The following is a 21,471-nucleotide window of genomic DNA, read 5'->3' as shown; positions in this document are numbered from 1 at the left end:
AGGATAACCAAACCCAAAAATTTTACAAACATAATTATTGATTAGATTTAAATGAGACGAACTTGAGAATTTAAGGGGTAAAGATCTAAAATTAAAATTTTAAGATACAAACTTTCCAAAAGTAATACTGAATGTGCAAAATGATACAAGTTTAAGAGTGCAAAATAGAGTTCGTCCCAGAGCTTTCAAAGAAACATATTGAATTTTAGTTATATCTCTCTGTTAATACAACGCAAATAACCTTCAAGTCACTGTTGATCTCTTTTTTATAACAATCGTACTAGCATGCAATAAATATCAAAAAGCAAAGAATTAGTCCCAAATGAATCAACAGAAAAGGTATCATTCTAGAAACTAATCAAATAAGATTTTGGGTAGAAACGATTTATAGTGGAGGATTACGATGTTAATAGAACTCAAGCATAGAGGGTATAGAGTTCACATCTGTACTTTTATATCTATCAATCGTATCGAAGCACACAGAGATTTGGAAAATATGAGGTTGTTAGTTTCTGCACTTGAACAATGTCGTGGGTATTATATCAATTCTTGTCATAATCCAGAACCTTGTTATTTTTTCCAAACATACGAGTAGTGCAGCCTTAAATCTTTATCTGGAGGTCCTGATCAGCAACAAAAATTTGGGCCTTATCTCAGTACAAACGCCAGCAAAAAAAAAAATCAAAGTATAAGAAAAGAATTTGCGTACAAATTTGTACCAGATCATTGAGACCAAATGACATCGTATTTGTTGTTCATCATTCAAATTGTTAAAATAGAAATTAACAGGAGTAACAAATAGCAATATACCAAAAAAACATGGCAACAGCAAAATTTAGTATTAACTGTGCATTATAAGTTTATAACTACATCTATCATAATAAGATTTCATATCAATACTCCGTTTAACTAAATACATCTTGGAGTTACCCGAAACTAAGCAAATTTCAACATATGCTTGGATCTTGCAACATTGCCTTCGTGTGACAAGGACAAGGCAGTAACTCGAACATGATATAGTGTCATGCTTTGCTTAAAAAATAAGGTAAATATGTTAAGCGAAAAAATTTTCTTATATTTGAAGATATGTGTAGTGATAATAGAATTGTAACCTTCAAAAACCTAGCAAAAGGATTCACTTTTTTAACGTCTCGAACTTTACAGGAATTAAATCAGGCACGTACCATGGTCAAAACCACAAATTATCCATAATATTACATCAAAGTTAATCACTAAAAAGTTTTGTGGTAATTTCTATGCCACTACGGACTTGAAAACAAAAACATATAGAAAAACAAAAAAGTGGGCATCATACTGGTAAAATCTTGTATGTTTCCCTTGGCATAGGATTTGCGAAAATAGAGAAAAAACATTATTACTACATAACATCAAAGATGGAATGTAATGTACTAAACTCTCACTAGTTTATTAATAAATTTAAGTAGTGCAAAGGTTGGCTGACTACTTACAGAGTGAAGAATGTCTCAACTACAATTTCGGCAATCTAAAATTAGCTTTATGCACAGTTAATATGAAATCTGTGCATATGTATATGACTGATTGCGTATTTGCTATATATTTAAAAAGTCATTGGAGGCCATATATTTAATCACAGTATATATCACGTATCGCATATCACAACTAACTTTATAAATACTCTACCTTATTTGAACACAATTTTAACTCCTGCAATATTATGGGAGAATAAAATTTGTATAATAATAATATCAAACAATCAATCATGGCATACACTATATAACATATATTAAACTTCACAATTATTTTTCACACTCCCCCTTTATATTTAATGATTTAACATTCACACTTCTATATTTCATTTTTGCACCTGATCACCATTGAGATTGATATGTGTGCACATAAATGTATTGCTCTATGCTTACTATTACGTTTACATGCACTTTTTTAATGAATTGCTTATTTCCTTTATCAGCCTCACCTAATGACCGATCACTGACAATTGCTAGACTCTGATTCAAATGGACACTGAAAGTTGTTGGCAAAAAAATTAAACCAAGCTATTTAGGATTTTAATAGTTTTAGAAGTTGATTTGTTATTTGGTAACTGGATTAGAATTTGTGTCAAAGTTGGTTTTGGAAATATAGTTGGGTTGGGTTTAAACATTAGTATTGGAATAGGTGTTACGGTTTTTTGTGTCTATTTAAAGACTTGAGTGTGACTTTTGTTATTGGAGGAATTGTGATTTTTGAATTATCAAATTATTTCCTCTCCAGCATAATACTTTGCCATCCTCCATCCGTAATGGTGATTAGACAATTGAGGGTACGAAACTTTGTTGTTATATTTTTACTTTTACAACTTATTGTTTCCGAGAATTCTGCTTGTGAATTGTAGATTTGTGGCCATTTGTTCCTTCGTTTTTTGTCTTGGAAGCTTATTCGTCCTTTCTTTGATTTATTGATTGATTTTGTGAGATTCCGAGGTTACTTCCGCCACGTAATTTTTTGTGCTAATAAAAGTTAAAACAATACATTGAAGCCAACCACTATCCACAGGGTGAAATACCTTTTGCCCCCTGTAGTTTGATATTTTACCACATAAATTGTGAAGATTTTAAAATTCATATATAACTCTCTCATAATTTGGATTAAAGTGTCACCATGAGTTTTTTCGTTAAAATTAATGGTGAATAGGGAAAAGTCAAAACTAAACTAATAAATGAAAAAATTTACACTTTGATTACTTCTTTTTTCCCCCTAAAAATAAAAAAGAAGAAATTGAAACAAAAAAAAGAGATAAATAATAAATATAAGATACCATTAAAGATTTGGTTTGAAAACCTATAATGATAGTTGTAGTGAAAAAATATTTCGTAATAAAGCCTCTTGGAAAGCCTTATCCCATGCTTGCCATGTTTCACAAGAAAGCGCCGACAAAATAATTTGAACAACAATGCAGTGAGCTAAACATAAAAGTAAGAACCAAATAGTTACAAGACCATTTTAAAGCACTCAACCCAATATCTTTTGTTATGTTAACACTTAGAAGATGATTTTCCATCTATGTTAAACACGAGTAATTCATTTTCGAGGTTTCCATGCAATGGTGTGATGCATAGTTTTAAATCCCATCACGCATATGCAATAAAGAAGGAATCAAAACTTGCAAGTCATGGAAAACAAAGATGAAACTATAATCCGTAAGTGTAAGATGAAACTTGGAAATGGGCAGGTTGCAACAGTAAATAACCACTTGTTTATTACAAAATTGGTAAAGAGGAAAAAGCCATGTGTATTTACCACTATGACAGCCTCTTTTAACTTATCACTAAACATAGAATACTGTAGAAGGTATCAGCCCAATCCTTCCCATAATAGGAAGACTATGATTCTTCCCGGAACCAACGTAGTTTTGCCTTCAATTTTATGGGTTTCCAGTTCGGCAATGCTCTTCGGGATTGCAGCCTCTGTTGTATCCATTTACTGGTTTTCCTGGTCTACAATTTTCTTTGTTCTGTCCGTTGCACGGAGTTCCATCTGCATTCATAGCACCATTTGAGATTGAATTATTAGCATATGAAGACGGCGCACTCACCAAAAGCGCAACAATGCAAAGCAAAAGGATTTTATTGCAAGACTTCACCATCTCGATGAACAACGAGATGGTCTTTTTGACTTGCAATATCAAAATCCTCTAAGCTTTTTGGGTTCGAGTTGAATGTTGCTCGTGATAGGCTTATATAGTGGTAAAAGGTTAAATTATATAACGACTTTGCTTGTTTTGTGGAATAATTTGAGAGGGTCAGAATCACATTCTAGAAATAGAAAGTAAACATGAAGTATTTGTCACTGGAACCACCTCCTTCGTAGGGAATTGAATACGTAGCCTACAATAAGAAATTTCTTCCACATTTACTATCAGTAACAAAAATTTGCAATATTTCCTGCACAATTACTATCAATAATCAGGATAACCAAACCCAAAAATTTTACAAACATAATTATTGATTAGATTTAAATGAGACGAACTTGAGAATTTAAGGGGTAAAGATCTAAAATTAAAATTTTAAGATACAAACTTTCCAAAAGTAATACTGAATGTGCAAAATGATACAAGTTTAAGAGTGCAAAATAGAGTTCGTCCCAGAGCTTTCAAAGAAACATATTGAATTTTAGTTATATCTCTCTGTTAATACAACGCAAATAACCTTCAAGTCACTGTTGATCTCTTTTTTATAACAATCGTACTAGCATGCAATAAATATCAAAAAGCAAAGAATTAGTCCCAAATGAATCAACAGAAAAGGTATCATTCTAGAAACTAATCAAATAAGATTTTGGGTAGAAACGATTTATAGTGGAGGATTACGATGTTAATAGAACTCAAGCATAGAGGGTATAGAGTTCACATCTGTACTTTTATATCTATCAATCGTATCGAAGCACACAGAGATTTGGAAAATATGAGGTTGTTAGTTTCTGCACTTGAACAATGTCGTGGGTATTATATCAATTCTTGTCATAATCCAGAACCTTGTTATTTTTTCCAAACATACGAGTAGTGCAGCCTTAAATCTTTATCTGGAGGTCCTGATCAGCAACAAAAATTTGGGCCTTATCTCAGTACAAACGCCAGCAAAAAAAAAAATCAAAGTATAAGAAAAGAATTTGCGTACAAATTTGTACCAGATCATTGAGACCAAATGACATCGTATTTGTTGTTCATCATTCAAATTGTTAAAATAGAAATTAACAGGAGTAACAAATAGCAATATACCAAAAAAACATGGCAACAGCAAAATTTAGTATTAACTGTGCATTATAAGTTTATAACTACATCTATCATAATAAGATTTCATATCAATACTCCGTTTAACTAAATACATCTTGGAGTTACCCGAAACTAAGCAAATTTCAACATATGCTTGGATCTTGCAACATTGCCTTCGTGTGACAAGGACAAGGCAGTAACTCGAACATGATATAGTGTCATGCTTTGCTTAAAAAATAAGGTAAATATGTTAAGCGAAAAAATTTTCTTATATTTGAAGATATGTGTAGTGATAATAGAATTGTAACCTTCAAAAACCTAGCAAAAGGATTCACTTTTTTAACGTCTCGAACTTTACAGGAATTAAATCAGGCACGTACCATGGTCAAAACCACAAATTATCCATAATATTACATCAAAGTTAATCACTAAAAAGTTTTGTGGTAATTTCTATGCCACTACGGACTTGAAAACAAAAACATATAGAAAAACAAAAAAGTGGGCATCATACTGGTAAAATCTTGTATGTTTCCCTTGGCATAGGATTTGCGAAAATAGAGAAAAAACATTATTACTACATAACATCAAAGATGGAATGTAATGTACTAAACTCTCACTAGTTTATTAATAAATTTAAGTAGTGCAAAGGTTGGCTGACTACTTACAGAGTGAAGAATGTCTCAACTACAATTTCGGCAATCTAAAATTAGCTTTATGCACAGTTAATATGAAATCTGTGCATATGTATATGACTGATTGCGTATTTGCTATATATTTAAAAAGTCATTGGAGGCCATATATTTAATCACAGTATATATCACGTATCGCATATCACAACTAACTTTATAAATACTCTACCTTATTTGAACACAATTTTAACTCCTGCAATATTATGGGAGAATAAAATTTGTATAATAATAATATCAAACAATCAATCATGGCATACACTATATAACATATATTAAACTTCACAATTATTTTTCACACTCCCCCTTTATATTTAATGATTTAACATTCACACTTCTATATTTCATTTTTGCACCTGATCACCATTGAGATTGATATGTGTGCACATAAATGTATTGCTCTATGCTTACTATTACGTTTACATGCACTTTTTTAATGAATTGCTTATTTCCTTTATCAGCCTCACCTAATGACCGATCACTGACAATTGCTAGACTCTGATTCAAATGGACACTGAAAGTTGTTGGCAAAAAAATTAAACCAAGCTATTTAGGATTTTAATAGTTTTAGAAGTTGATTTGTTATTTGGTAACTGGATTAGAATTTGTGTCAAAGTTGGTTTTGGAAATATAGTTGGGTTGGGTTTAAACATTAGTATTGGAATAGGTGTTACGGTTTTTTGTGTCTATTTAAAGACTTGAGTGTGACTTTTGTTATTGGAGGAATTGTGATTTTTGAATTATCAAATTATTTCCTCTCCAGCATAATACTTTGCCATCCTCCATCCGTAATGGTGATTAGACAATTGAGGGTACGAAACTTTGTTGTTATATTTTTACTTTTACAACTTATTGTTTCCGAGAATTCTGCTTGTGAATTGTAGATTTGTGGCCATTTGTTCCTTCGTTTTTTGTCTTGGAAGCTTATTCGTCCTTTCTTTGATTTATTGATTGATTTTGTGAGATTCCGAGGTTACTTCCGCCACGTAATTTTTTGTGCTAATAAAAGTTAAAACAATACATTGAAGCCAACCACTATCCACAGGGTGAAATACCTTTTGCCCCCTGTAGTTTGATATTTTACCACATAAATTGTGAAGATTTTAAAATTCATATATAACTCTCTCATAATTTGGATTAAAGTGTCACCATGAGTTTTTTCGTTAAAATTAATGGTGAATAGGGAAAAGTCAAAACTAAACTAATAAATGAAAAAATTTACACTTTGATTACTTCTTTTTTCCCCCTAAAAATAAAAAAGAAGAAATTGAAACAAAAAAAAGAGATAAATAATAAATATAAGATACCATTAAAGATTTGGTTTGAAAACCTATAATGATAGTTGTAGTGAAAAAATATTTCGTAATAAAGCCTCTTGGAAAGCCTTATCCCATGCTTGCCATGTTTCACAAGAAAGCGCCGACAAAATAATTTGAACAACAATGCAGTGAGCTAAACATAAAAGTAAGAACCAAATAGTTACAAGACCATTTTAAAGCACTCAACCCAATATCTTTTGTTATGTTAACACTTAGAAGATGATTTTCCATCTATGTTAAACACGAGTAATTCATTTTCGAGGTTTCCATGCAATGGTGTGATGCATAGTTTTAAATCCCATCACGCATATGCAATAAAGAAGGAATCAAAACTTGCAAGTCATGGAAAACAAAGATGAAACTATAATCCGTAAGTGTAAGATGAAACTTGGAAATGGGCAGGTTGCAACAGTAAATAACCACTTGTTTATTACAAAATTGGTAAAGAGGAAAAAGCCATGTGTATTTACCACTATGACAGCCTCTTTTAACTTATCACTAAACATAGAATACTGTAGAAGGTATCAGCCCAATCCTTCCCATAATAGGAAGACTATGATTCTTCCCGGAACCAACGTAGTTTTGCCTTCAATTTTATGGGTTTCCAGTTCGGCAATGCTCTTCGGGATTGCAGCCTCTGTTGTATCCATTTACTGGTTTTCCTGGTCTACAATTTTCTTTGTTCTGTCCGTTGCACGGAGTTCCATCTGCATTCATAGCACCATTTGAGATTGAATTATTAGCATATGAAGACGGCGCACTCACCAAAAGCGCAACAATGCAAAGCAAAAGGATTTTATTGCAAGACTTCACCATCTCGATGAACAACGAGATGGTCTTTTTGACTTGCAATATCAAAATCCTCTAAGCTTTTTGGGTTCGAGTTGAATGTTGCTCGTGATAGGCTTATATAGTGGTAAAAGGTTAAATTATATAACGACTTTGCTTGTTTTGTGGAATAATTTGAGAGGGTCAGAATCACATTCTAGAAATAGAAAGTAAACATGAAGTATTTGTCACTGGAACCACCTCCTTCGTAGGGAATTGAATACGTAGCCTACAATAAGAAATTTCTTCCACATTTACTATCAGTAACAAAAATTTGCAATATTTCCTGCACAATTACTATCAATAATCAGGATAACCAAACCCAAAAATTTTACAAACATAATTATTGATTAGATTTAAATGAGACGAACTTGAGAATTTAAGGGGTAAAGATCTAAAATTAAAATTTTAAGATACAAACTTTCCAAAAGTAATACTGAATGTGCAAAATGATACAAGTTTAAGAGTGCAAAATAGAGTTCGTCCCAGAGCTTTCAAAGAAACATATTGAATTTTAGTTATATCTCTCTGTTAATACAACGCAAATAACCTTCAAGTCACTGTTGATCTCTTTTTTATAACAATCGTACTAGCATGCAATAAATATCAAAAAGCAAAGAATTAGTCCCAAATGAATCAACAGAAAAGGTATCATTCTAGAAACTAATCAAATAAGATTTTGGGTAGAAACGATTTATAGTGGAGGATTACGATGTTAATAGAACTCAAGCATAGAGGGTATAGAGTTCACATCTGTACTTTTATATCTATCAATCGTATCGAAGCACACAGAGATTTGGAAAATATGAGGTTGTTAGTTTCTGCACTTGAACAATGTCGTGGGTATTATATCAATTCTTGTCATAATCCAGAACCTTGTTATTTTTTCCAAACATACGAGTAGTGCAGCCTTAAATCTTTATCTGGAGGTCCTGATCAGCAACAAAAATTTGGGCCTTATCTCAGTACAAACGCCAGCAAAAAAAAAAATCAAAGTATAAGAAAAGAATTTGCGTACAAATTTGTACCAGATCATTGAGACCAAATGACATCGTATTTGTTGTTCATCATTCAAATTGTTAAAATAGAAATTAACAGGAGTAACAAATAGCAATATACCAAAAAAACATGGCAACAGCAAAATTTAGTATTAACTGTGCATTATAAGTTTATAACTACATCTATCATAATAAGATTTCATATCAATACTCCGTTTAACTAAATACATCTTGGAGTTACCCGAAACTAAGCAAATTTCAACATATGCTTGGATCTTGCAACATTGCCTTCGTGTGACAAGGACAAGGCAGTAACTCGAACATGATATAGTGTCATGCTTTGCTTAAAAAATAAGGTAAATATGTTAAGCGAAAAAATTTTCTTATATTTGAAGATATGTGTAGTGATAATAGAATTGTAACCTTCAAAAACCTAGCAAAAGGATTCACTTTTTTAACGTCTCGAACTTTACAGGAATTAAATCAGGCACGTACCATGGTCAAAACCACAAATTATCCATAATATTACATCAAAGTTAATCACTAAAAAGTTTTGTGGTAATTTCTATGCCACTACGGACTTGAAAACAAAAACATATAGAAAAACAAAAAAGTGGGCATCATACTGGTAAAATCTTGTATGTTTCCCTTGGCATAGGATTTGCGAAAATAGAGAAAAAACATTATTACTACATAACATCAAAGATGGAATGTAATGTACTAAACTCTCACTAGTTTATTAATAAATTTAAGTAGTGCAAAGGTTGGCTGACTACTTACAGAGTGAAGAATGTCTCAACTACAATTTCGGCAATCTAAAATTAGCTTTATGCACAGTTAATATGAAATCTGTGCATATGTATATGACTGATTGCGTATTTGCTATATATTTAAAAAGTCATTGGAGGCCATATATTTAATCACAGTATATATCACGTATCGCATATCACAACTAACTTTATAAATACTCTACCTTATTTGAACACAATTTTAACTCCTGCAATATTATGGGAGAATAAAATTTGTATAATAATAATATCAAACAATCAATCATGGCATACACTATATAACATATATTAAACTTCACAATTATTTTTCACACTCCCCCTTTATATTTAATGATTTAACATTCACACTTCTATATTTCATTTTTGCACCTGATCACCATTGAGATTGATATGTGTGCACATAAATGTATTGCTCTATGCTTACTATTACGTTTACATGCACTTTTTTAATGAATTGCTTATTTCCTTTATCAGCCTCACCTAATGACCGATCACTGACAATTGCTAGACTCTGATTCAAATGGACACTGAAAGTTGTTGGCAAAAAAATTAAACCAAGCTATTTAGGATTTTAATAGTTTTAGAAGTTGATTTGTTATTTGGTAACTGGATTAGAATTTGTGTCAAAGTTGGTTTTGGAAATATAGTTGGGTTGGGTTTAAACATTAGTATTGGAATAGGTGTTACGGTTTTTTGTGTCTATTTAAAGACTTGAGTGTGACTTTTGTTATTGGAGGAATTGTGATTTTTGAATTATCAAATTATTTCCTCTCCAGCATAATACTTTGCCATCCTCCATCCGTAATGGTGATTAGACAATTGAGGGTACGAAACTTTGTTGTTATATTTTTACTTTTACAACTTATTGTTTCCGAGAATTCTGCTTGTGAATTGTAGATTTGTGGCCATTTGTTCCTTCGTTTTTTGTCTTGGAAGCTTATTCGTCCTTTCTTTGATTTATTGATTGATTTTGTGAGATTCCGAGGTTACTTCCGCCACGTAATTTTTTGTGCTAATAAAAGTTAAAACAATACATTGAAGCCAACCACTATCCACAGGGTGAAATACCTTTTGCCCCCTGTAGTTTGATATTTTACCACATAAATTGTGAAGATTTTAAAATTCATATATAACTCTCTCATAATTTGGATTAAAGTGTCACCATGAGTTTTTTCGTTAAAATTAATGGTGAATAGGGAAAAGTCAAAACTAAACTAATAAATGAAAAAATTTACACTTTGATTACTTCTTTTTTCCCCCTAAAAATAAAAAAGAAGGAACAACAATGCAGTGAGCTAAACATAAAAGTAAGAACCAAATAGTTACAAGACCATTTTAAAGCACTCAACCCAATATCTTTTGTTATGTTAACACTTAGAAGATGATTTTCCATCTATGTTAAACACGAGTAATTCATTTTCGAGGTTTCCATGCAATGGTGTGATGCATAGTTTTAAATCCCATCACGCATATGCAATAAAGAAGGAATCAAAACTTGCAAGTCATGGAAAACAAAGATGAAACTATAATCCGTAAGTGTAAGATGAAACTTGGAAATGGGCAGGTTGCAACAGTAAATAACCACTTGTTTATTACAAAATTGGTAAAGAGGAAAAAGCCATGTGTATTTACCACTATGACAGCCTCTTTTAACTTATCACTAAACATAGAATACTGTAGAAGGTATCAGCCCAATCCTTCCCATAATAGGAAGACTATGATTCTTCCCGGAACCAACGTAGTTTTGCCTTCAATTTTATGGGTTTCCAGTTCGGCAATGCTCTTCGGGATTGCAGCCTCTGTTGTATCCATTTACTGGTTTTCCTGGTCTACAATTTTCTTTGTTCTGTCCGTTGCACGGAGTTCCATCTGCATTCATAGCACCATTTGAGATTGAATTATTAGCATATGAAGACGGCGCACTCACCAAAAGCGCAACAATGCAAAGCAAAAGGATTTTATTGCAAGACTTCACCATCTCGATGAACAACGAGATGGTCTTTTTGACTTGCAATATCAAAATCCTCTAAGCTTTTTGGGTTCGAGTTGAATGTTGCTCGTGATAGGCTTATATAGTGGTAAAAGGTTAAATTATATAACGACTTTGCTTGTTTTGTGGAATAATTTGAGAGGGTCAGAATCACATTCTAGAAATAGAAAGTAAACATGAAGTATTTGTCACTGGAACCACCTCCTTCGTAGGGAATTGAATACGTAGCCTACAATAAGAAATTTCTTCCACATTTACTATCAGTAACAAAAATTTGCAATATTTCCTGATCATTGTTGTTCTTCTATTAAAACTAATGGTCAACCGTAAAAAGTTAAAATCAAACTAATAAATTGATAAATTCGTCCTTTAGCTACTTTTTTCTGTTTTCTTCTCTCTCTCTTTCTCTCTCTATGGGAAGAGAAGAGATGATTTTGAAAACCTATATTTTGGCTTACAAAATCTTAATTAATTTTTTCTAAATACAAAATAGATGGAAGGAAAATAAAAAAATAAATAAGAAACAAAAAAGATAGAAGGGAAATATAAAACAAATAAATAAGAAACAAAAATACCAAATCTTTTTTTGACTACAAATACCAAATCTTTAATGGCATTTTCTATTTCTCATTTATATATTTTCATTTCAATGTCTTTTTTTTTTGTTAGGAGGGAAAGAAGAAGTGATGAAAGGGTATTCCATGGCCAACCATAGCGAAATAAATAAAAACACATTCCCACCCTTTACCCGCATGTTGTGGCATAGCCTGCCACGACAAACTGAAACGTTTGTGGCAAACCATCAGTGAAGAATTTGCGTATGGGGAGGGAGGGATTCATCAGTTGCCCTGCCAATGGCATGACAGATTATTGAGTATATATATTGATCGTGGAAACGAGGTCACACAGGGATTTGTCGATGATGACAGTACAGAAACAACTGAGCATACAATTCAGTGTAGAGCTGACTCGCTCCATATAACAACCATCTAACTTATTTAAGGGTTGTGTACTGTAGACGAGTGGTAGTACTTTAGAGGCATATTGACTAAGGTCTCTTTTGGATCAAGAGGAAAGAAAAACGGATATAACTCATAACGGACGATGCAGCTACCGTGGAGAACTCGGCATCCTTTCTTGTTATTGCAGAAGATAGGGAAGTTCCCAATTGCTATGGCCAAGCACTGATCGCAAGAAAGCGGCGTGAGGTCCCTAGTGCATTGAGCCAGTTCATATAAAGTCAGAAAAGGTGACAACTGTTTCTTTCCTCTCCCAAGCCCTTTGTTTCCGGGCTTAACAGCCTCTGAACTGATCTTATCTGACAAACTTACCAGTTCTTTGTTGAAAGAATCAGGATCGGTTACATTCTCAACATTGTAGAAGATTATCCCAACTGATGTATCAACTTGTCCGAAGAATTTGTTGGTACCATATCTCATAAAACAGTAATCATACCAAATTCGAGCATCAGATTGACTTGGGCAAAGTTTGCGAATTTGTTTTGATGCATCTTCAACGCAGCTCGAGCAGTCTTCGCTGCTCACATCTCCTCTGCATTGTGCCAGGCCAAAGACTTGGTCTTCGGCTTTGCCGTAGGAGATGGTGCTGAAACCATTCTGGACAGTTCCTGACATCAATTCAGCCAATAAACTATCGATGTTTGCTGACAACTGGGTACTATTTATTTGAGAATTGTGATTGCAAAACTGACTCCAAAGCTCTGCGGATTCAGCTGTGCAGATGCAGAGTATTGTAAATAAGAGAAGAAGTCTATGAAAGGAAGCCATGATGATATGAACTGAATGTCAAGTGGGGTGTCCACTCTCCAGCAGGCTAGGGACCCTTTATATTGGGTTAAATATCTTGCTAACCAGTTCTTGGATTGAATTGATCGAGGATGATGAAGCTAGCAGACATTTTTGACTTGGGAGGAGCAAATTAGCAGTGCCATTCATGTCCCGGTAAAACCATAAAAGTTGACGAGTTATATTCTTCTAGAGAAAGAGAGATAGAGAGAGAGAATGTGTGTGTCTTCTGCAGGAAAGGTGGCAGTCTGCAGTATTTGGTGCAAGATCTTCAAAAGTTTTTGGAAACAAAAACCTTTCTTCAGAACACTCTACCTTGCCAAAACATTTTAGTCAATTAGACTGAATCAAATTATTAGCGTTTGTTGCCACTGATCCTTGACCAGTTGTATCATCTAGACGTTTGGATCCAGTAAAAGCTTGAGCTGGATGAATATTTTGTTTGTTTACTTCTCTCCCAAGAACAAATTAAGAAAAGGTTCTCTCCTAAGTAGAGGTGGCAAAATGGGCGGGACGGGCAGAATTTGTTTGGATTTGAAATGGAACCAAGTTATATGGGTTTAGAACCAACCTTACCCATATGTGTTTTGGGACTAACTTGGACGGGATCACTTTGGGATGAGTTTAGATTGATCCCGCTCAATACCCAAATCTATTTTCTATATTTTTTTTCCTTTAATTCATTTTTTATTTTTTAAATAACTTTAATTTTTTTATTTATTAAATTTCTTTTAGTCTTATTGTGAATTTATATTTCCATGAATTCATTTTACACTCTATGCAAAGTTCTTAGGACAACTACTCAGCTGCCTTGATACTCGATAACATAAAACATTTGATTAAAGTTATGCAATTGAATAGAAAATTACAAGATAAGATTGCAGCAAGAAGGGATCCTTCTCTTTGATCACCCAAAGCGAAATTGCATTCCTGGATGTAAGTTAAGCCTATGTGAGCGCTGCTTCAATTTCTTTGTACAATATTGGAACATTTAAAATACAAAGAAAATGACAAGAAAAATCTATTGAGATCTACCATGTAGAAATTTTGTCAGCCTCAACATTTCCGTTGTTTTATTTCATGATTCTAATCAGGGATTTCACTCTGGATACAACACAAAGTATTCAGTGGAAGTCATGTCAAAGTACTTGTTCATACACCATTAGTCCCATTCTCAATGAGTAGGATCCGGATTAAATTTTACAGATTCCCGCCAAATGAGCTCCTTGATATTCTCTTCAGTGAAGGATGGCTACTCAAAATAAAAAACGAAAGGTTTAGGACAAACAAGCTCCTCATTGATATCATGAAGAGGTGCCAAATATGGGTAGGGAGAAATTTAGGCCCAATGGGTACCCAAGTATTTCCCAACATTTCCTATCAATTAATGAGTACAATTGGGATATGTCCCATTTTAAACCCAATATCAAATTATAATACCCATTCCGCCCAAAGTCCCTTTGGGTATGGGTAGCCCATTGAGATTTGAGACAAATTGCCACCTCTACTCCTAAGTCCTGACAGCTAGGTGTGTAATTAAGAAAAAGAATTTCTTACAGCATTAATAGAAAAATCTTGCTTCAACTTGGGGAAAAGTTAGTAAAATATGCACATGCTATGGCAGGCCAAAATGTCCCTACCAAAGACCTTGAATTTGATCATTGGAAGATTATATCACACACTCACGCATTGCAACAGGAGGATGCATGGTGAGGGTGGTCATTTCGGCCAAGCTCCACCATGGAGGTTCCACCTCCCCGAACTCCACCTCGGCCTTTAGGCCGATCCGAGGTGAAATATTCTTGAGGTTCTAGTATTTGTCCCGTTCACCTCGGCTATCGTGGTGGCCACTATGAGGTGCCACTGTGGCTAATGGGACGGCTGAAATCAGGTCACAGACTGACACTTGCAGGGGAACAAGACGTCTGATAAAGCGTGTCTGATAGACCCATCAAGACAGACTGACACGTCAGTTTGTCAAGTCTTAGGAAGTTGAACCCAATCGTCATTCCTTCCCAATTATTTCCTATAAATACAGAAATCTCACTCAAAGACTAAGGAGATACACTGTAAGCACTATACTCTAAAAACTCTCTTACAACTTTCCTCTTAATCTAGACTAACTAGATCGTTGAAGGTAAACTAGGGGATTTTACCTCACGTCTGGTAATTTGAGTAGGTGACTTCCGTGAAACCGTACCCACTTCCGGAGAATTACTCCGTCGCCTAGGTACCTCCTGTTGAATCCGAAAATTACTTCTTTAATTGGCGCTATCTGTGGGAACTCGAAGACATCAAAGAATGAAACCCACACATTTTAGGGACAGGAAGGTTCTCACCATTAGGGCTGCGCCCAGTGCTACAGCCCAGCAAGAAAATGCTTCTGAAGAACAGGGGTCTTCTGAAACTCAACCCACTAACGGAGAAGCCATGTCCCAAATGGCTGAGTTCGTGGCTAAGAACCCTATCATCTTTGAGGAGTTGGAAAGATATCTCAAGAGATAAGGCAAGCAAAAGGCCGAATCCTCCAAGAGAAGATCAGAAGAATCCCCTGAGATCCCATCCAAGGAAGAATCTGATGGGAGACATTCCCTTAGAAATACCCCCGAAACGAGCTTTATCTAAGGCTACTTCTAGAATAGCCTCCATCTCCAAGGCTCTTTCATGAGGTTTGATAGGAAAACGAGTTGAGGAAGATCCTCGGCTCCTGAGGAGATTAGAAATGGATTATATGAGGGCTCCACCTTTCACGGACGACATCAACGAGGAGAGGCTTCTCTCAAACTTCAAATTACCCGTCATACCATCTTATGATGGCCGATGTGACCCTGAGTATCACATTCACGTGTTCATCTCGGCCTTCCGATTATACTGTATTTCCGACCCAATTATTTGTAGGACGTTTTCAGTATTTCTGCAAGGGACTACTCGAAAATATTTCTGGGGTCTAGAACCTAGGAGCATCTCCATCCTGGGAGAGTTGGTGGACAAATTCCTCCATCGATTTATATCTTCCACGCCGACGATAAAGACCTCGGCTTACTTGCTAAATATACAGCAGAATTCGGGGGAGTCCCTCCGTACTTATGTGCAGAGATTTCAAGATAAAAACGTGCAAATACTTGATCCCAAGGAGCAGGTAACTATAGCTGCCTTCACCAACAGGCTCACCGCCGGAGTGTTCAACACCGGGGCACATAAGAAATTCCCTCGTACACTTCGAGAGTTCTGGCAAAAGGTCAAAAAAAGCATACAACCCGAGGACCTAAACTGCATGAAAAGAGAAGCTCAGGTAACTCCCTCGAGAACTGATTCCCGAAGGAAAAAAGAATCAAGCCGAGGTGAGGCTAGCACCGCTGGCAGATTCCAAAGTCCTAACCGAGATCGCCGAAGTGTATTCGATAGAACTGCCAAGAGAAAGTTGTCTGTCCCTGATTCTGAACTCATTCCGTTAAAAACCAACCGATCTTATATCCTGTCTGTCATGGAGCAGAACCCCCTCAGGCGTTCTCCCCCAAGGATGGTCGGAAAGAAGGAAAAGAGGAATTTCAACCTTTGTTGTGCTTATCATCGAGATATCGGGCATGAGACTGAAGATTGCAACAATTTAAAGAAAGATATTGAGGACTTAATCAAGCGGGGGTACCTGAAGCAGTTTGTTCGTAGTGATGGAGAATGCCAGAGGAGTGACACCTGCCAAGACTGTCAAGGAGAGTCCTGTCGAGAAAATAACCGAGGCGAGTCCCGCTGAGAAGGTGGTCCAGGAGCAGTTGCCGACCTTTTGAAGATCTTAGGAAGACGAGAAGACCTCCTCGAGATGGATCCCCTGGTTATGGGTCAAACATAGTCGGGATCATCAACACCATAATCGGGGTCCGACAGGAGGAGATAGTCAAAACTCCTGTAAAAGGACCTATTGACAAGCTAATCCAGACCATGTTGAGGCGAGCTCCCGTCTTACTGAGACAAACACATATGGTCCAAGTGATCCTGTCCCAACCGCTTCAAGTAGTCACGAGGTCTTGGTAATTGAATTATTGACCAATAACTATAGAGTGAAAAAGGTGTATGTTGACCTCGGAAGTTCGGTAGACGTCATATACTACCGGACTTTTGAAAGTCTGAAGTTGACCAGAGATCTACTCATACCCGTGAAGACTCTTCTAGTGGGGTTCAGGGGACACGTTGTCCACTCGGAAGGGATGATTACGCTGACGGTGACAGTCGGACAGCACTCTCGGTGCCGAACCGTCCCTATCAATTTTGTTGTGATCAAAGTTGATTCCCCGTATAATCTGCTTATGGGGCGACCCACCTTGAATGCGTTGCGGCTTGTGTACTCAACGTACCACTTAAGTTTCAAAATTTTCACGCTAGCAGGCATAGCTGAAGTAAGCAGCGATGTCTGCGCTACAAGAGAATGCTACCTCGCTACTATAATGTTCGAGTCAGATACCTTCGGTTTAGCTCGGGAGACCTTGTCCTACGCAAGAATTCAGTCAGTCGATCAGAGCCCTAGGACAAATTAATTCCGAAGTGGGAGGGGCCATATTGAGTAGTTGAGGCCAACCAGAATGGCTATTGTATGTTAGCTTACCGAGATGGTACTCTGGTACTCTGAACTTGGCATGCCGAGAATCTTAAATTGTATTATCTTTAAAATATCTATGTTCCACTCCGGACTACTTGTGATGTATCTTCTGTTTACCTAGTTATTTTCTTAGCATCACTATTTCGTGTTGTTAAAGAAAATAAGAGGACAAGTAGAGGTGGAAGAATAAGTGGAAGAAGAAGCAGAAATAAGAACAGAAGAAGTGACTTCATTGAAAATATAACCATTACAAGAGTAGAAAAATTCCAAGTGCAAAATGCCGAGGTTGAAGGCTCTTATAAGAGCCCCACGCCTCGGCTGAACCCTCTCCTGCGCCGGTCTCTCCTACTGCCCCGTCGCTGAGCTCGCTACCCTCTGGATTCAACTCGAAATCGGCCATCTTGCAGTTGAATTCCTCCCGCACTTTAGTCAGGTTCTTCCCGACCTGGGTACCCTCAGCCATGCGGTCACATAACTCCTTGGCATCTTCATTGTAGTTGTTCTTATCTTTGAGCAAGTCCAATTGTTCTGAGGTGAGATGGGGAGCAGCATCTTGGACAGCTGAGGTATAGCCAAACATGAAACTCGACAGGGTCAATTCGCCAAGATCACGCGTAAGGGCCTCGGAGGTGCGGAAAGCCTCCACAGCCAAGCTCCCAACCTTGTCAATAGCCTCATTTGAAGACTGCTCCTCTTTAAGACATCGGTTCTTCTCTTTTTTCAAGGCAGTTTTCAAGGAGTGCATCGTGGTCTCAACTTGCTCCATCTCGGCCACCGCGATGTCTCTTTGCTTGAGGGCCTGATCTCTTTTTGTCTCGGCCAACTTCAACTATTTTTCAGCAGAAACACTATCTAAAAGTTCGGTTGAGGGCTGATTCTCAACCATATTGGTGTACCTTTACATCACCTCGGAGAAAAATGCCGAAGTAGAAGCCCAAGCAATTGAAGCACTTTGCATCAGTTTGTCAGAATTGAACCTTGTGGCAAAGGCATGGTCCCGGGGCAGACTGGAGTGGACCAAAAGATGATGGGCCACCTTAGGGTCCTTGCATCAGTCATTGATACTGATATCCCACTCCGGACACCAGCGCCACCCGAGATGCTTCTTGTCTTCTCCAGCGGGTTGGGGTGACACGAGATACTGGTTCCAAAGGGATGACCCCGTGACTTGCACCTTGGTAGTTTGAAACTGCTTATTCCGGCCCGGCTGAGGAGCGGTAATTGTTACACCTCGAGTAGCCACTCTTTCACCTCGGGTAGCCACTCCTTCGGAAATTGTAGAAATCCGCGAGGTGCCATTGGGGACGACTGTTACTGGTGTGCTGGCTATGGCACCCGAGGTACCTTTTTTCTTCTGTGCTCCCGAGATCTGAACAGGAGCTCTCCACTTTTGTGAGTTCTTGGCCACTGTAGCTGTGCCCGAGGTGATAAGGTCCGAAACTCTCACCACTGCAAAAGGAAAAGGATTACTACTTAGAATCAAGGGAAAGAAAAAATAAAATAATGAATTGAAGAATATAATATTTTTCGAGTCGAGTAGAGAAATGGAGAGGACGGTCCGATTTGATTAGAGTTCGGCCGATCCCGCCGTCCATAAGAGCCGTTTCGGGATATGCCTAATTATTGATCCTGAGATCCGATCCGAGAAGTTTGCAAAAACTCTCCTCTTCATGCTAACCTGAGGAAGGATCCTTGGCTGAGGTAGGCAGCCTCTACCAGAAACTCTTAGGGAAGTCCTCGACGGGGACGAATACAAAATTTCGTTTCCACTCCTTTATTGATGAACGAGAGTCCACTACCAACTTCAGCATGCTCTTGCTTCGGTTGTCGAAATGAAACTGTCGCGCCCCATTTTTTGAATAAATAAAATAAAATGGTTAAAAAATGTATTTTTGATTCGATTTTTTGATTGGAAAACGAATTTTGATTTAAAAGAAAAGTGGGCCTCAATGGGGGTTTTGAGAATGCGACGATTTGACCCAAAATTATAGTTTAAAAAGGGTTTTTTTGAAATAAAGAAATCGGAGTCGCCACTTGGTAATGAGTTAAGGTGTACCAAGTCACCTAAAAATGAATTTTTAAAGAAAAATAGGAAAAAGTAGTAAGAAACCCCTTTTAAACGACTCCTAATCTACGTAAACCAACGAAAAAGGTTCGGGAGCCACATTTGACGAAGGGGAAGGCAAAGATACAATCCAAGGCACCCCTTTGACCTAGCCAAGGCTAGTTGCGTGATTTAATCAAAGATTTTCTCGTTTTAACCAAAGAATTTATTACATTTGGATGTACTACATGAATGCAAATCCTAGACCTAGGGGTATTGGGAAAAATTCTCTTCAAAGGTTGAGTGGTGCCAATCATATTAATTGTGAAGCCCAATAATGACCCTTTGGAGAGGTCACACAGTCCTAAATGACGTAAAAGTGAGTGAAATGAATGCATGCTATGTGAAAACGTGAGTTTGTGTGAAGTAAGAGAAAAAATAATAAAAAAAATAGGATGTAAGTGGAGGTGTGCAAATGTATTTACAAGTGTTCGTGTGCAAGTGAAGGGATAAAAAAGGTGTACGTGTGCAAATGGGAGTGAAAGTGAAAGTGTAATGATAGAGTGGATTTAGAATGCATGAGCCTAGGGAATGCATGCATATTGGGCACGGGGAGACCTAAATCGTGACTCAATTTTTTCTTTGATAGAGGGAATACAATCGTGCTAAAGCTTAGAAAAAGCCACACTCGTCTATATCCCATATTCAAGGAGTTTCCCTAGTCTAATCAGGCAAAATGCACTAATCTACCCCCTACTTTCCTAAATGTGATGCAAATCTAAATGTTATATATACATAGGGGTAAGGGGATATTCTATTAGGGGAGATAGTATGTGAAAATGATAAGAATCCTAAAATGGAAAAATATGCATGAAGTGTAATGTAATCATACAAACATGATCTAGCGAAGGGGTCCCTAAGGGTCTAGCGTTGGACTAGCCCATGTCTAGAATTTCCCACTAGCATTGGACTAGTGAGGTGACGTCCATTTGCATTCACCATATACAAGTAAATAGGCGTAATTAAAGCAAGTAAACATGTGAGCACGTAATTCACATAACACATAAGCATGCATATCTAGATGCCAAAACCTAAGAAAACGATTAAACATATAGCACATAGACATGCAAGACACATAAGGTAATTAAGGCCCTAACTATTACATTTTGAGGGGGAGTAGGCCTACTACAATCTAGGAGGGGGAACGGAATAAAAAAAAAAATAACCTAGCTATTACAACTTGGCATTCAAGTGCCTTCAAATGACTTGCAAATTAAGAAAAATGAAATAAAAAGAAAGCGAAATAGGCAATTAAACATGAAATGGAAAGCGACTTAAAGCATGCATATTCACACATAACACATAGGAGCACGTAGAGTCAAATAAAGTAAGGAATAAAGGATTAGATATACCTCCCTTGAGTCGATGCCCTAATGAGGTGAAACTACTAATTTATCCTCCAAAACAATAAATGGGTCAAGGTACCACTTTAATTATCAAATAATCACATGAAACAACCATTAAACACAAAAGTGGAAATTAAACACGAAACGAAAATCAAATATGGAATAGATCATGCACGTGCAAGCAAAACTCGATCTCAAATAAAAGGTCTCAAGAATCTAAAGTGGAGTGTTAAATTGAAATGCTTAAGGGGGAATCCATCACAATC

General features: G+C 36.4%; 2 protein-coding genes across 2 annotated transcripts; one reads left to right on the top strand and one right to left on the bottom strand.

The window, feature by feature from the left end:
* Nucleotides 1-12,226: 12,226 nt before the first annotated feature.
* LOC113708023 (cysteine-rich repeat secretory protein 55-like) lies at nucleotides 12,227-13,146 on the bottom strand. Its single transcript, XM_027230452.2, has one exon. It carries the CDS (start codon nucleotides 13,144-13,146, stop codon nucleotides 12,358-12,360), a length of 789 nt encoding a protein of 262 aa, XP_027086253.1. The 3' UTR covers nucleotides 12,227-12,357.
* A 2,740-nt stretch (nucleotides 13,147-15,886) lies between these two features.
* Nucleotides 15,887-17,693, top strand: LOC140014408 (uncharacterized). The gene is made up of 2 exons (XM_072065262.1): nucleotides 15,887-16,901; nucleotides 17,098-17,693. Exons 1-2 carry the CDS (start codon nucleotides 15,887-15,889, stop codon nucleotides 17,691-17,693), a joined length of 1,611 nt encoding a protein of 536 aa, XP_071921363.1.
* Nucleotides 17,694-21,471: the final 3,778 nt, after the last annotated feature.

The sequence above is a fragment of the Coffea arabica genome, chromosome 9c (genome assembly GCF_036785885.1).
Source record: "Coffea arabica cultivar ET-39 chromosome 9c, Coffea Arabica ET-39 HiFi, whole genome shotgun sequence".
Taxonomy (NCBI): domain Eukaryota; kingdom Viridiplantae; phylum Streptophyta; class Magnoliopsida; order Gentianales; family Rubiaceae; genus Coffea; species Coffea arabica.
The sequence above is the reverse complement of the archived record's forward strand: the minus strand, read 5'-3'. Positions and strand labels throughout refer to the sequence as shown.